Source organism: Thamnophis elegans, chromosome 4 (assembly GCF_009769535.1).
Source record: "Thamnophis elegans isolate rThaEle1 chromosome 4, rThaEle1.pri, whole genome shotgun sequence".
NCBI lineage: Eukaryota > Metazoa > Chordata > Lepidosauria > Squamata > Colubridae > Thamnophis > Thamnophis elegans.
Genome location: NC_045544.1, coordinates 114,731,573 through 114,748,423, shown reverse-complemented (window position 1 = coordinate 114,748,423; position 16,851 = coordinate 114,731,573). Strand labels below are relative to the sequence as shown.

General features: G+C 40.0%; 1 protein-coding gene across 2 annotated transcripts in view; it reads right to left on the bottom strand.

Annotated features, from left to right (window-relative positions):
* Positions 1-15,795, bottom strand: part of SELENOI (selenoprotein I) — a 49,475-nt gene extending 33,680 nt beyond the window's left edge. The window contains exon 1 of one of the 2 annotated variants that reach the window (XM_032215386.1): positions 15,579-15,795. In XM_032215386.1, coding sequence (XP_032071277.1) covers positions 15,579-15,650 — 72 coding nt within the window. In that variant the 5' untranslated portion in view covers positions 15,651-15,795. The remainder of the gene's footprint in view (positions 1-15,578) is intronic. The other variant, XM_032215385.1, reaches the window with a different exon arrangement.
* Between the last annotated feature and the right edge of the window lie 1,056 nt (positions 15,796-16,851).

Here is a 16,851-nt window from a genome sequence, read left to right as displayed (position 1 = left end):
CTGATCCTTCATATATACAAATAATCCTAAATTTATGTCCGTAGTAGAGCTCAGAATTTCCATCATATGTCCTGACGATCTTAAGTAGAAGCAGCCATATGACTGACCTGTTTTTTTACAGCAGCCATTAAGGAAATGCAGTAGTCATAAAGTAAATATGGCATCATTAAGCAAAACCAAAAATGACAGTTTATAACAACAACAACAACAAAGGTAAACTGCAGTCATGTGACCGGCGTGATCCTGCAAATGTGGACCAGTTGTCAAGCACCCATGAGACTACCCGGGGGGGGGGGGGCTCTTCATATAACAGAACCATTGTTAACCGACCAGCTATAAGTCAAGGACTACCTGTACTATATTTCTATAGTAATGCAAAAAAAAAAAACTTCTATGGAAGAAAGTTGAGATCTGTCAAAATAGTAATCTTGCGGAATACATTCTGCAGCTGTGTTCAGATACTAGCTTCAGTTTTCAGATTATATTTTTAGAATGTTAACAGCAGTTTTATTAGAACTATACTATCTGTTCTAACACCATTTTTGCCCAATGGAAACCTCCAAGTCTGATGCTAATTTTGTCTAAGTAATCTCCAACTCACCAGTAGTTTTACTGGTGAAACCACTTCTGGTAACCGCTTGTGGAAAGAAGGTTTATCAATATAATTTTCTCCAAAACCCCAAATGATTACTCTCTTTTGAATGGGATTCTACTTTTTTGCCTTTCAGACATTGTTGCTTTGCAATCCAGAGCCAAGCAAGACATGCATATTGCTAGCCAGAAAGTAAGTTTGGCCATCTAAAAATAACATCTTTTAAATGGATTTTTATTTTTGCTATGCCATTAGCATCATCTCCAGAAACGTTTGAGACTTATTGCCATTCTGTTCACTTGGCCTGTTCAAGCGCAGCTTCGCATTACTTTCAAAACAGAACATCCAAGACATTCAGGGACAATGATTCCAGTTAATGGTGTGGAATATTTAACAGATTATTTAGATCTCATTACTCCTCTCTTTAGATGCAAGGGAGTGCAGCCTAATTGTTTGGGCTAGGCAGAAAGAATTCTGTCATGCTGAATATATGATCGTGAACATCGGACCAAATCCTCTAAAAGTAATCACATCCAGATATTCAAGCTAGGTAAGGAGGTATGTAACTAGTGCAATCTGCTCTGGAAAATTAAAATTAGCAGCCACCAACCCAACCAGACGGAAGGGATTCTTCCTGTAGTAGTTCAATGATCAGCACTATTCAATACTAACTAAAAGATTTTAATTTCAACTGTATATGGCTCACAGAACTCTTGGCTTTGAGAAAAAACATACATAGCACAAAAGATTTGATGTCTAACAAATGCACAACTGCAAATGTTCTGGTTCACTTTAAAACCTATACAGCTCCCATGAGTAGTAAAGACTACTTAAATGGAAAATTACCAATTCAAATAAGGGATTGGGTTACTTTCCTGAGGTATCCTGGCAGCCCCAATTCAAGCTGCACTGTTCTCTTTGTCAATTGTTTAGTTAGTTCTAAACCATGAGGGGGAATCAAATTACTCAAGGAAATTCTACTGCAAATGAGAGGAAGAAAAGCAAATTGAGCCTAGAATATAGATATTCAAGACTATTTACAGTGGACTATAATCTACACACCATAAAGAAGATTAAATGCTAATTTAATCCCATGGTAGGAATACTTGAAAAATAGTCTCGTATAACAACTTTCTCCCTCCCACAAATATATAGCAAGCATAATGGTATGTGAGAAAAGCCCTTGGGAGATGGGTAAATCGATGCTGCCTAGGAAACAGTCATATAAGAAACAGTATATTATCGACTACAGCTGGACAGAGGGTAGAACAAGAGAGAAGGGATCCTCCCTAGCTTCTTAGGCTGAAAAGGAGAGGGCAAGAGAATCTAGTTTCAGATTTCCAAGGTGTTACTACTATATTTTTACACTAAAGTAACTTATCTGATCTTATTTATGTGTGCTCTATCTGGTAAGGCTGACAGCAGATGATGGGGCTTACGTTCATCCTGCTTATTGAACAATAACCAGTTATGTGCAGAGGTGGGCTGCTGGGGGTTCCCAGGGGTTCGGGAGAACCTCTAGCTAAGATTCTGTGCAGTTCGGAGAACCCCCAAATGCCACTTCTGGCTGGCCCCGCCCACCCCTCCCAGGAGTCCCCACGCAGCCCGTTTTGGATACAGATAACTGCAGGGCGTGTATGGAGGCTCAGGGAGGGCGAAAAATGGGCCTACCAGAAGTTCTGGTACCATTTCCAGCCTCCAGAGGGCCTCTGGAGCCTGGGGAGGCTGTTTTCACCCTCCTGGAGGCTTGAGGAAATCCTCCGGAACCTAGGGAGAGCAAAAAATGTCCCCCCCCCCTTTGTGGTGCAGGAGGCCGACTAGGCCACGCCCACCATGGCCACGCCCACCCAGCAACCGAGCAGACAAACCCTTGCATCCCTTATTTTGACTGTATAGTCCAACTTAAATGTTAGGATTCCCTGGTGATTTTCCTTTCAAGTAGTAAGCAGATAAAAACCTGATTAGTTCCACCTCCCCTCCTCCAAGGTCAGCAAACTAAAGTTGGATGAATTCAAAGTCTTAAAAGTAGCACTGTTTTGATTTATGAAGTCATCTTGAAAATTAGTTTAAGTATTTATTTTATAATATACATTGACAGTTGTTTGCTTTACATTCCTGTTTAACAGGTTGCTTTATTTCTGTAGAATTAATAAATTAAGAAAAGAAAGAAAAGTAGCTTACTAAGTACTTTAGCTAATGCATAAGCTGGGAAACCCTTGACTCAGACGTGCCTCTTCCAAAATCCCCTTGGGCAATTCAACCTCTTTCTGTAATACGGGCAGTGGCTTACATCACACCGATGCAAATATTATAAATGGAAATGCAAGCATAGGGAGTGTATCTTGGGAGTATATACCTTGGGCATTATGGCAGACACATTAATTGCACAGAAAAAAAATATTACGGTAGCAAGAGACATATCAGACAAATTGATCAAACACTGGTTAACCCTAATGACCCACAAGTCCTGTTCCAACAAGGAAAAGGGAGAAGAGAGTCAGCTGACACATTTTAAGATTCACTTAGAAGGAGGTAATTTATAATAAAGTTAGTAGTGTAATCTTTAATATATGCTTTCAATAGTGTCTTCCCTATTTCAAAATGCTGGCTATGTTTTTAAATCTCTATAGCAGCAACATTTGCAATTCTAGTCGAGAGAGGAGCAGGACACAAACCTACTTCTTTGAAATGCAGTCTCTTTTAATAGGGAACAAATTATCTAGATATAGGTATGACAAGCCACGACATGCTAAATCAAAACAAGTGTTATTTCTCAATAATCAATGTTTTTATTATGCATAATACTTATTTAAGTGTTCATTTTAATAACAACATACCATATTTTTTTGGAGTGTAAGACGCACCATTTTCCCTCAAAAAAGAGGGTGAAAATCTGGATGCATCTTATACATTATACATTGAATACAGCATTTTGGCCTCCCAAAACTCCACCCCCTTTGCAAACATGACCATGCATAGCCTTTAGGAGGCTTTCAGAGTGGCTCCTGGGGACTGGAGAGGGCAAAAATGAGCCATTTTTACTTGTTTTTGCCCCCCTAGCCCGCAGGAGCACTCTACAAGTCTCCTAAAGGCTATTCATCCCCTTTTTTGACAAGAAAAGTGGGCTGTTTTTGGAAGGTCTGCAAAAACTTTTTTTTTAATTTGCCTCTTCAAAATCTTGGTGCGTCTTATACTCCAGTGCGTCTTATACTCCGCAAAATATGGGTAGTTTAATTTTCTATGGAGATTATAGGCATTTTCTAATATCCTGTGCAGTTTGACTCTTGGTAAAACTGTCCTGCTTAGGAGTCCCTGCAGTTTCCTTAGCAAATTTTTTTTAGAAGTGGCTTGTGGCTTGCCACTGTCTCTTTCCTAGGGATTTCTGTCTCTGTCTCTCTCTATACACACACACACACACACACACACACACACGTGTGTGTGCTTGTATGTTTGTGTGTGTAAATACACACAAAAAAATACTAATCAATCCCACTCAGAATTTTTACTGGAATGGGGGAAGACATATTCTTATGAACAATAAGTGAATTTACTGCAAGCAATATCAATTTGTTTGACCAATCAGGTAGACAAATATAAAATATAAAAACTAATACTTTCTTAAAGTGACACAAAAATATAAGTCTGCTTTTGTATTCAACTGTCACTCCAAACAATAGCATACCTGTCACCTTGATCAATGATCTATTCTTGAAGCAACAACAGAAAAAAACCATTAATATATATTTTAATTAATCAGAAAATGAAAGCAAAGCAATAGCAATAGCAGTTAGACTTATATACCGCTTCATAGGGCTTTCAGCCCTCTCTAAGCGGTTAACAGAGTCAGCATATCGCCCTCATAGTCTGGGTCCTCATTTCACCCACCTCGGAAGGATGGAAGGCTGAGTCAACTTTGAGCCGGTGAGATTAGACCCGCTGAACTGCAGATAACAGTCAGCTGAAGTGGCCTGCAGTACTGCACCCTAACCACTGCACCATCTCGGCTCTATCAAGCAAAAAGAAAAGCCCACACCTCTATAAGCAGTAATTCTATTACATCCCCTTTGCAGGAGATACATTGATTCATTCTTTGAGCAAGCTCCCGTTCTTTTTTCATGTTGCCTGAGCTAGATATGAAACTCTCAAACCTGATCTTTTTGCCAATACAATATACATAGCTCTTGTGTCTATTATATAATTCTGAGCAATCCTACTAAAATTCCAGAAGTAAGAACTATGACCATCACTGAGAAATGTGTTTTCACATCACACTTGTAACATTAGAAGGAACTATGAATGGCATGAAACAGCATAGCAACATTTTCCCTTTTATCTGGCTGATTTTAATAAATTTGGCTCCTGGTCATCAAATATGACTTCAATTCATTCATAAATACCGGAAGAAATAGTATGGTTTGAAGCTAGGATTAGATGCAATGACAGCAGCACTCAGAAATGTAGAGATCCTCCCAGCACAGATTCTATGACGTCTTTCCAAAGGGGAAAAGATGCGGAGGAGGCTTGTGAGTAAGAACAGGCTGAGCAAAGCCCTGCATTTTTCTTTAATCTGCAGAATATCAATTTAACCTACTAACCTGTCAGCAAGAGGGGAAAAAAGCTTGCTGCCAAATGGCAAAATCCAGAAACTGCCATTCACAGCTCTGCACTTGCCTGCATTCTGCGGAGAGCCAACTGTGCATTGAATAAATGCAATCTTTACAGAGGAATCTCCGCAGAGAAGCTAACGACCTAATTCAGTGAGATATAGATTTCCTACAAAAAAGGATCAGTGCAGATCCAAGCAGTAGCTCCTTGACAAAAACATTTTTTTTTTTTTTTGCAAATCCCAAATCAGAGATGTGAAACTGTGACTGACTGTATTGAAACCATATTGAGTAATGATCCTGTTTGGGATGTTCTGATTTACTACTGAATCGATTTACATTCCATTTTTCATAGAAGATACATTACTGTAGGTTATAAATTCATCACCTGAAAATTAGTAAAAAAAATAAACCTGTCTTTTAAAACCATGATTTGAGGATTGAATGTTCCAAATTACATATTCCCAAAATGTATTATGTATACAGGTAGTGCTCGATTTATGACCACATTTGAACCCCAAATTTATATTGCTAAGCGAGACATTAAATGAGTTTTGTCCCACTTGAGAGACCGCCTACTGCCAATTACCTCCACTAGACCGATAAGATCGCATAGATTAGGCCTCCTCCGAATTCCATCAGCCAGCCAGTGTAGACTGGCCACTACCCGGAGGAGAGCCTTCTCGGTGGCTGCTCCGACCCTCTGGAAGGAACTCCCCGTGGAGATCCGGACCCTCACCACCCTCCAGACTTTCCACACCGCCCTTAAAATCTGGCTATCCCGGCTGGCCTGGGGTTAAAGACTCTAACCCCTACTCGAATTGTATGACTGTTGAGTTCTTAAATGATGTAGTGCCTTTATATTGTAAATTGTTTGTCCTTCCCCCCCCCCCACTTTGAACTGTGAGCCGCCCTGAGTCCCCCCAGGGAAAAGGGCGGCATACAAATAAAGTGAAACTAAACTAAACTAATTTTGTGACCTTTCTTACCACGGTTGTTAAGTGCTTAAATAGCTTAAAAAGTTGTTAAATGGTCATACGTCACTTTTTTCGATGCCATTGTAACTAAACAAATGATTGTAAGCCAGGAACTATCTATAAATGCTAGAGTAGATGGAACATCTCTTGATTCCAAAAGGGTCGTCCTAAAACATTCAAAGGAATTTCCAGAAAAGCAACAACAACATAACTGACCAGGGACAAGGAAAAGCAATTGCACAGGTGGCTGTTTGTTTAACTAAAGTTAGGTCAGAACAACTAATGCAATGTAAACGTGACTCCATGGGTAAAAAGTCTTTCTTGGGACTTCACACTTATTGGAAATACTATGCTCCATCCAATCTCTAGACATGCCAGCATTCCCCTAGTAAATGAAGTTCTTCAGTGCACTTTCTCAAACACCAAATCAAACGTCCAATCCCTTGCAGTGCCTATATTGTTCTCTATACTTATAACTAATATTCAATATAGTGCACAGATAGTGAAAAACACATGAAATGATATATGATGTATATTCTCAGAAGTAAGTATATTCTCCTTATTTCAATTTTCCTGGGTAGCTAAATTATGGCTCAAGCTGTGCAAATGGCAAATGGTGAATTTATTTATTTATTTATTTATTTATTTATTTATTTATTTATTTATTTATTTGATTATTTATTTATGAGTTTGCCATGGAGCAAAAATGAAAAGAGATGAATAAAAAATGGACAGAGTTGATGCCTTCTTAAAATAAGTTTAAGAATGCATCAACTCTGTCCATTTTTCATTAATCTCTGTCCTCCTCACATGCTATTTAAGATGCTATTGGGGTGACTCTTAATCAGAAAATATTTAAAATCAAAACAAATTAATCTCAATTTAATAGTGAACTGATCATGAAGTAATGGAGATTTGTAGCTTTCATCCACATATAACTAAAAAAATACACTGACAGACTTTAAACACAGCAATATTGCTAACATTGTCTCATGACAAACTGCTTGTAATACTAATGCAGAGTGCAATATACATTGATGGAGCTAGCCAAATACAACATAACTTCAGTATTAACCACCTCCAAAAACAATCAGAAGGCTAAATAATTTAGTATTTTTAGAAGCCAGAAATAAATTCAGTATGTATAAACCCTGAGTCACCTAAGAAAATCCCATACAGTTGCTGGCATTTTTTGGACTTCTTACTTAAAAATGTAAACAACTGGGAGATATTCTCTAATCTACAGTCCACATTCTTAGAATTTCCTAGATAACATACTAACCTCCTCAAATAACCATTTTCCACATTTTTTTTCCTACTAAAAGCAAGATTGGCAAATTCCCAACAATTTACCCACTGAATTGAATGAACGTAGACACCTGGAAATTGGATATTGAATTTTGTTTTGTTTTCATGATTATGCATAGAGTTGAGGCTAGTTAAAGAATAAAGGCAAAGAAAAGTGGTCCAGAGACTGATTATATATACAGTATATTGCTTCAGGCCAATAGTTGAGAGGGGAAGACCTTACCTATAACCTATCACTTTATCCAACTAAAATATGCATGGTACATGCCAACTTCCTAGACCAAAGATACAGAGCTGACTGTTGTGTGTTTGGTTGGATGATGGACTCTGTTGTTTCAACCACTTTGATTCTGTACATTAATTTTCTTAACATCCTCCTGCTATTTTACAGTATTTATTTTTAAACATCACATATTTTTCAAAAAATAACTACAAAGCGGATTTTAGCTATTTGTCTGGTTCAGGCTGTAAAGGAAATCAGCTTAAAGAAAGGGCTCAACTTCATTCTTTAGCATTATAAGGCTACAAAAGACTCCTGTTTGAAGTTGCTAGCACAGAGATCACTGAAGCAGAAGTCCTAATAGTTTGACTTAGAGGTTATTTCAAGACTAGGAGAAAACTCAAGAATATCAGGCTCCATATCCCAAGAAAAATATACCAAGTTACTTCAAAACAGTTTCCTTTACAGGGAGTCCTCAATTTACAACCATTTATTGACAATATATCTTTTCTTGACTACTGTTCAATTACAAAGTCATAACTTAAAATTTGAATCAGTATACTGACAAACAATTATGCAGAGTAAGGAAGATACAGTGAACTAAGAAAGTTGTTGGGCTTTGTGTACCAAAGTACACAAAGTATGCAAGCTTTGTGTACCAAAAGATCCAGTTTTGGCATATCCCGTTTTTTCCTTCTGAATGAACTCATCCAATGTTTCCAAGGGGTTTCAATTATTCCTGGAAATGGGCAGAAAGTCATTCAAAGATTTTCAAACATGTGACTGATTTCAAGAATTTACTTTAATAAGCAGGAAATGCGGTAAGGCTAAGCAGTGTTATTGCCACTCCTGGAAACACACTCCTGGAGAATGATTTAGATAAAACACTTCTTGCTGATTCTTGAGAATAGTGAGTATACAGTGTGTGTGTGTCACTTATTTTTATGACATATTGTAGACAATTCAAAAATTTGACCATAGTTTTTTTAGCATTTGGCTTGAAAGGTACCCTTTTCAGAATCATTGGATATATTAGCAATTTCACAATTTACTCAAGAATATCAGGCTCTATATCCTCTACTCAGTTTTATCATGTAGATCAAAGTTTTGCCCGATAGAGTACATTAGTACATTTAAGAATTCATATTACTATTCCTATGATTAAAACAAAACATGGTGTTTATTTTGAGATCCAAGACTATAAAATAAGCATACCGGTAGTTAAATTGTTAGAAGGCTTCCTTCCAAATTCAGTAAAAACTGGAAAGGAATGCCTCTTTTGTTGACAACCTATTTTTACTCAAATTTTAAGTCTTCTCATTTCTATTTACTGTACCACATTACTCATATACTTTCGTTTCTTTGTCTATTTTACAAAACATAAAAATAAGGAAACAAATCCAACTTGACAGCAAAACAAATTTAAGTTGGTATGATTAAATTCTTTATGTTTAACACTTAAAATTAAAGAAGTTTCAAACGTATTTTCAACTGAATGTATTCATCATGTAAGCCTTACTATAGTTATGTGGAAGATTACAATAATGCTTATTCATAGCTAAGCACATTGTCCAATGTTTATTCAGAAAATCAGGCCCTCAGGCTTATTCAATGAAAGAAACCAGAAACAACCTTCTCCTCCCCCCCCTCCACTTGTTCCACTTGAATCACACAACTTGCTAAACTGTGAATGAAGAATTGCTTGTGTTTTATCTAAAGGCAATTAAAATTATATATATATGTATGTATGTATGTATGTATGTATGTATGTATGTATGTATGTATGTATGTATATATATGCTTTCTGAGGTTTTCGCGGGTGTTAGTATGTAGGTCTTTGGTTATTCGGGTTTTCTCCCGCGTAAAAATGGAAGTGTCTTGGCGACGTTTCGACGAAGTCTCATTCGTCATCTTCAGGCTTCGTGCTTCCAGGAGCTACTTTACTGGAAGCAGTAAACTTCCTCCCATATTTAGGCATACCAGGGGTTGTGACTCTAAATACATACATACATACAGTGTGTATGTGTGTGTGTGTATGTATGTGTGTATATATATATATATATATATATATATATATATATATATATATATATATGCTGATAAATAAATAAAGGGAGACTAGTATAGACCTATTTCAAGCTATTTAGCTCTCATCAGCTAGCCATACCCTTACTGGGAATCGAGCCTCTATCTATCTATCTATCTATCTATCTATCTATCTATCTATCTATCTATCTATCTATCTATCTATCATATTATATAATATAGTATTATATTATATTAATATATATGTATACATATACACATATACACACACACACACAAAGCAGCTGAGAAAATTGCCATAATAATTGCGAGTAAAACCAAAAACAGACGCTGTGGCATAGCTAGGTTTTTAAAGGTTTTAAAAGCGCCACTCTAATCTCTAAAGGAAGGATGTTCAAAAGAGGAGAGAAAGGAAATTGCCTGGTCCCTGTCACCTGACATTCCTTGGTTAACAGACTCTGCAGCATGCCCAACCTGCTGGACTGGATTGTTTGCTGAATGTGCAGGATATTCCTCATAGCAATCCTAAACTCTGACCAGGTCCTCTGAAATAGGGCTACTGGGCAATTGTCCACAGACGCAATAAGGGTGTAGAAATAGTTATGTTTCGCTCTCTTACTGCCCTAAAAGTAGACTCCAATAGTGTCTCTAGCTTGTGTTCCATAATCTTTCTTCTTCGTCTTTTGCCAGGGGTGGTCTAGGCATCTCTTAGTCGTTTTAGGTTCCTGCCTGCAACTCTACCATGGGAACCATGAATGGGGAGAAGCCATTTCTACAGCTTGGTTGCAAACAACTCATGGCTCACTAGTTGGGCACCTTTGCCTTAAAAATTTGGGGTAAATTTTTGAATTTCTCCTTGAAGTACTGTTTCCCTAAAAATAAGACCTGGTCTTATTTGGTGAGGAGGGCTGAAATAAGCACTCAGGCTTATTTTTGTGGACATCTCAATTTTTTGACTTGGAGGAGGCTGTGAGTGGGAAGACGGAGTGGGAACACTGCTACCACCAGCTCCACCCTCTGTCCAACCGGCATGACAAGACCCAAGCTTCAGTGTCCCTGTGGCCGCAACAGGCCAAGCTCAGGCCCCAGCCTCCACTCTCCCTGCCTGTTGGCCCTGCTGCTGCTTGGACACTGGAGCTTGGGTCTTGTTGCGCCAGTGGAGCCACTCTCAGAAGGACACTGAAAGGCTTGTCGCGTCATTGGAGTGCTTGCGGCAGGACCCCGTGAAGCTTGTCGTGCCAGTGCATCTGCTCCCGGCATGACGCTACATGGTGTTGTGCCGTTGCACGCGTGAGCGGCTACACCAGTGCAATGTGCCTTGCGGTATCACAAGTGGCTGCAGAAGTCGGGCAGTGGCGCAACAGGTGTCAAGGAGTGAGAGGCCTGGCTGCGGCAGGCCTACGTTAAGCAGGCGCGTGGGGCACTTCCAACTGCCCACCCCCATCCTAGTTTGATTTTTACACTTGCGCACCTCGTAGAATTACACAGAGGGCAGGGCTTAACTAGGAATTTTGGATAGGGCTTATATTAGGGGCAGGCATGAAAATCATAGTAGGGCTTGTTTTTGCGGAAACACAGTATTAAATCTTTGAGTTTTTCTTGAAATCTTACACACAGCTCTACTCTTTCTAATAATCAATTACAATGTTTTAAATCAGAACTGAAAGCTCAGCCTTCGTTCTGGAGAAATGGAGAGCTTAACTGATTTGTAGCCTCAACATTCCCAGAGCTAAGAGGGAATTTTGAATCTGTTTCTAAATAAATGATTTGCACCATTTTGACAAGCATAGCTTTACCTACTAGGCAAAGAGAATTTTCTCACATGATTTCCTGAGATTTATTCCCTGACACTTATGAGTAACTCAAGTAATTCAGCTCCCTCATTAAGCTACAAAATTGATATCGTAAATCTACAGTTTTCTGAAAAATGATAAATGTGCAACCTACGCAATCATGTGGTTGGAATACAAATCTCTTGGCAACTCCAGAAAAGAAGATTCAGCAGAGTAAGAATTAATATCTTCTTCTAGTCTTGGTGATTTCAAGAGCACACCCATATTTGTTTTTCCAAGTACTTTAGAGATGGGATTGCTATTGGCTTCTTCTAAAATTGGCATGGAAAAAATCTATGTAATAGCTGAGTGTAGACACTAACTAGATCAGTGATAGCGAACGTTTTTCTGCTCAGGTGCCAAAAGGGTGCGGATGCGTGTGATAGCCCACAGGTGCGTGCCCGCACCCATAATGCAATGCCCTCCTCTTGCGCCATCTGCGCACAACCCCGTGTCCTCCCCCCGTGCATGCGTGCAGGCCTCCCTGAAGCCTCCAGGTTTTCAGTAGGCCAGTTGGGCCTTTTTGTGCTATCCACAGGCTTTAGGAAAGCCTTCTGAAGACTGGGGAGGGGCAAAAAACGGCCCAAAAGGCCTACCGGAAGTTCGTTTCTGTTTTTCGCCATCCACAGGCTCTGGAGGGGCTTTCCTGAAGCCTGGAGAGGGCAAAAACAGCTTACCCCCATCCTCTGGAAGGCGGAAAGCCATCTTGCCAGGGCGCTCATGCGCGTTGGAGCTGACACAGTTGCAACACCTTGCGTGCCCTCAGATATGGCTCCACGTGCCACCTGTGGCATGTGTGCCATAGGTTCGCCATCACAGGACTAGATGGTACATAACCAATCGCCTAGGGTATTTTTAAAATTGTTCAATATAGTTTAAACCCCCAGTATTTCCACAAGGTTCTCACACAGGTACTAATCAATCCTAACTCCACAGCTTTCCAATTCAGGTAGTCAGAAAATGCTGCCACCTGCTGAGGCAGGTCTTAGCAGATCAACTTTTATTAGAGAAAGGAAATGTGAGCTACTGGCTGGATTTATGCATTGTGCCAATTCATGCATTTAGCTGGTTTTAGCAGTGTATTTTGAATGTGAACCCAGACAGTGTCATTAAATTACAGTTTATAATTATCATGCTGTGCTGCCCCTGCCAATAAGGCTTATTTAATAAACCCACATTAAACAAATGAAAGTTCCAATACAATGTACATATAAAGTAATTAAACTTTACATGCAGTAGGATGCCTGATTCAAGTTAAAGAAAAGGGTAAATATGGTCCAAAGAGAAGAATTCTAATGCAAAAGGGTTGTTCCGCATATTCCTTCAGGATTAAGGTCTAGATTAAAATGAAAAAATCTGATATTCCACAGGAATTTTAGGGAGCAGTACAAGTAGTTCCTTATTTAATGATAGCAATTGATCCTGTGATTTCCATCAGAAGTCATTGCAATCATTAAATGAGTCATTAATTTGACTTCCTTTTTTGAAGATGGGAAACACATCAGCTCTTTTCCAGTCCTCTGGTAGTTCCCCAGTGTTCCAGGATCTCTGAAAGATATAGTTCATTGGTTCTGAGATCTCATCTGCTAGTTCTTTCAGAACCCTGGAGTGTAATCCATCCGGTCCTGGTGATTTGACTTGATTTCACAACCATTTTAGAATGGTCATAAAATGAGCCACTGTGGTCATTAAACAAATCATGTGCTCATTAACTGAATCACCTGTCATTAAGCAAATCCATTCTCCTGAATGGCCCATTTTTTGCCAAAAACCTACAAAAGTCACAAATTGTGGTCATGTGACTGGAGGATGCTACAACCAGTCAAAAGTGGAAACCAGCTGTCGGTAGCTCTGAAGCTAATTTGTAAGCAACTTTTCTGGTGTTGTCATAACTTCAATGGTTATTAAATTTATAAACTTAATAGTTATTAAATATCTATTTTCCAAAGCAACCAAAGGCCAGAGAAGGAGCAATGGATGGAAACTGACCAAGGAGAGAGATTCAACCTAGAAATAAGGAGAAATTTTTTGACAGTGAGAACAATCAACCAATGGAACAGCTTGCATTCGGAAGTTGTGGGTGCTTCATCACTAGAAGCTTTCAAGAAGAGACGGGACAGCCGTCAAAAATGGTACAAGGTCTCCTGCTTGAGCAGAGGGTTGGACTAAATGACCTTACAGGTTCTTTCCAACTCTTGTTATTCTGTAAACAACTGTTAGTTAAGAAGGCTAGCCGTCCAAGTAGAAAACCCAGCAAGTTACAGAATGATGATAAGACACACACGGCAGCAATTTCCCAAATCTTTCCCTTCAATACAATTTGAGGAAGGTGGGCAATTAATTTTGTAGGCAGAAGTTCCTTTACAGAGAAGGAAAAGAAAGGATTTTATGTTGAGGAAACCTCAAAATCTGCAAAAGTAAAAAGAAGCGAATCCATACACACAAAGAAAATGAACAACCAAAGAAAAAAGACTCCTCTGCAAAGAAACAACGAGATAATTGCTGTATACGTTTTCTTGTACACATTATAGTGGCCAAAACCAATTACCCGATGTGTTTAAGGAAGAATGAAGGAGTCAGCAGGTAGATGAAAGAATGTTCTTGTCACTTTGTGGCTTTCATTCATTTTACTATTAACTGTAAATTACTATCAAGAGCAATAAATGTAGAGATGATTTTCTTACTCTTATAATACTTTTGTATTGCTCTCTTCAGGTTACTCACACATGGGAATTTCAATTGGCCAAATCCCTAAATAGATTTTTCACAATTGAATCTGGATATTCTCACTCCTAATCCAACATTTTATACCCAACTTTAAGTATTAACTGGCAGTGTTTGAAACACTTCCACTTTGTTGTGCAGCCTGATTGGTTTGTATAAAGAAAGTATACATGTGCATATATATCCTTTTCTGGGCCTTAAAGGAGGCATAAAAATTGTCAGAAGTGAGGGCAAGACAACACTAAAAGTGATAAATACATATCCATCATCTGACAAAAAAAAATAGAAATGAATAAATTAAAACAAAAACAAACTCAAAGGGCAGGCTCAATGAATCACTTGGTATTTTCTGCTGTGTTTCTGTGTCGCAGTAGTCAAAGACAATCTATTGAAAAGACTTAGCTTTGTGTTTGAACTCTACAAGGTATGGCTAAAAAGCAATCAGCAAAGTCATCAATAGAGTTAAAGTATTCCCACTGTTATAGTTTATCTTGGGAAGTTGCAAAAAGCAGAGATTACTTGTCAGCTACTGGATCCTAACTCCCTTTTGTCCCAATATCCTAGGAAGACGACTCAGTTTTCATAATTCAGGGATATCATAGAGTCATAGAAATTATAGAATTCTTTGTCATGCCCATATTCCATTCTTATAATTTCCAAAAGATAGTGGAGAAAATATTACATAGCCAGGTAGTGAAACACCTGTGTGTGCAAAGGGATTATTCACAAGCTTAAAGCCTCAAAAACAGCTCCTTGGCAAGCATAATAATGGGCAAACATAGAATAAAAAAAAAATTAAATACATGCATGCCACAGATGCATCTTTACTAACTCTGAGTCACGGTTCTGAAATCATCCACGGGGATGGGAGGTGGAGCCCCCCCCCAATAGCGTCTTGTGCCATAAGACCCCCCCCCACCCACCAAATTTTCAGCCAGAAAGAGGCCTCCTTTATTGCAAACAGCATCCCTTGGTCAAAGGTGGACTATAATTCCCATCAGCCTCACTCATCCCACCATTCGGGTTAGCGGCAATGGGAATTGTAGGCTAATTCACCCGGCGAGTCGAGGAACAAGAAGTACCGATTGGGCACGGCTGCTTCCCGCATGTAGAAGAAGCTGCTGCGCGGCGGCTGAGCTATCCAAGCACGGCGTGTCTCCCTTGAGGGATGCCTCCCGTCGCCTTCCAGCAACCCAGGGCGTCTCCTTTCCCCGCAACCCCGGCAAGCTCTTTCCCTCCCTTCGGAAAAGCCCCAGGAAGCCCACATCGTCTCACCTTGTATTTATCGAAGCCGGCGAGCTGGTCGGCGCTCACGTAGTCATAATCGATCATGGTTAACAGCGACATCAGACGGATCTGCTATGCAGAAAAGGGGCCCAGTCCGTCTCGCCTACCTTTCCCACGCGAGGCTACACAGGGAGCAGGAGCGCCGCCTGCATAGAGACACACTGTACGCTCGTCCCGCCCGGCTTCGAGAATAACAGGAGAAGAGGAGGAACTCCCCTCCCCACCCCGCTACCAACCCCTCGCCGGTTTCCGTACTTCGCTGCTCCTCCTCCCGCGTGGCAGCTCCAGATCAGCCCATCCGTGACGTCACCGAATAACTCTTTCCCCCCCTCCCCCTCTCTCCCCCCACCCTCTGGCGCGTCGCCATCTTGGATGAAGCCGAGGAGCTGGGATTGGTTGTGGCGCTGCCTCTGTTTCAGGCCGGGGTCATTCATTCACCTTCCAGCCTTCTGCGCTTCTTTTTGAAAAGAAGAAGCGCGTTTTCGGTGTACCGCTGGGGTCTGAAAATTGTGTTTATTGGGCGGTTTATATCAATAGGTTTGGAAGGCACCTTGAAAGCGTTGTCTTTATTCCTCGAATTCATTTGCAACTGAATACATTCCTGACTCTTTTTCTACTCCCCACCCCCGTTTCCTCGTTCAGTTCCCGATAGCCTCAGTCTTTCCCACCTGTTCTGCCCAGTCCTAGCCTAGAACATCTAATTTATCCACCGAACACTACTGTAGGCGGATTTGTTGATAGGCTAACAAGAGCATGGGACTCACTTTTTGGGTTTGGTCTTGTGGGAAGTTATCATCCAGCCCTCTCCCAGAAAAACGAAATATCCTAGGAAATATTGAAAAGGCAGAATATTTCTCTGGATGTGAAAAGAAACATGTTTTAAAAGACAGAATAGTTGCCTATAGCTTTCTGCCCATCCCCAGCTAATGGGCCATTAAGATGGCCAGGCTAGCCCACTTTACATAATAAAGACTTCTCCTCACTGCAGCTGTAGGGGGAAGGGATATTACTCAACTGACCACAAGGCAACTGAGAACTCATCACAGCCTAGAGAGTAGCCCCCTGCATGGCATGCGAGTCTGACAACCAGTCACAATACATTTCTTACACAGGAACAGGAAACAGAGAGGTGGGAATAAACAGGGTATAAAAAGCCTAGCAAGCCCCTTCCTCACCCCTTCTCTCTCCTTCTCCATCAACATTGAAACATGTGATCACCTTTTCTGGTCAGGGCTCAAGCCATGTGGCCCTGTCCAACAAT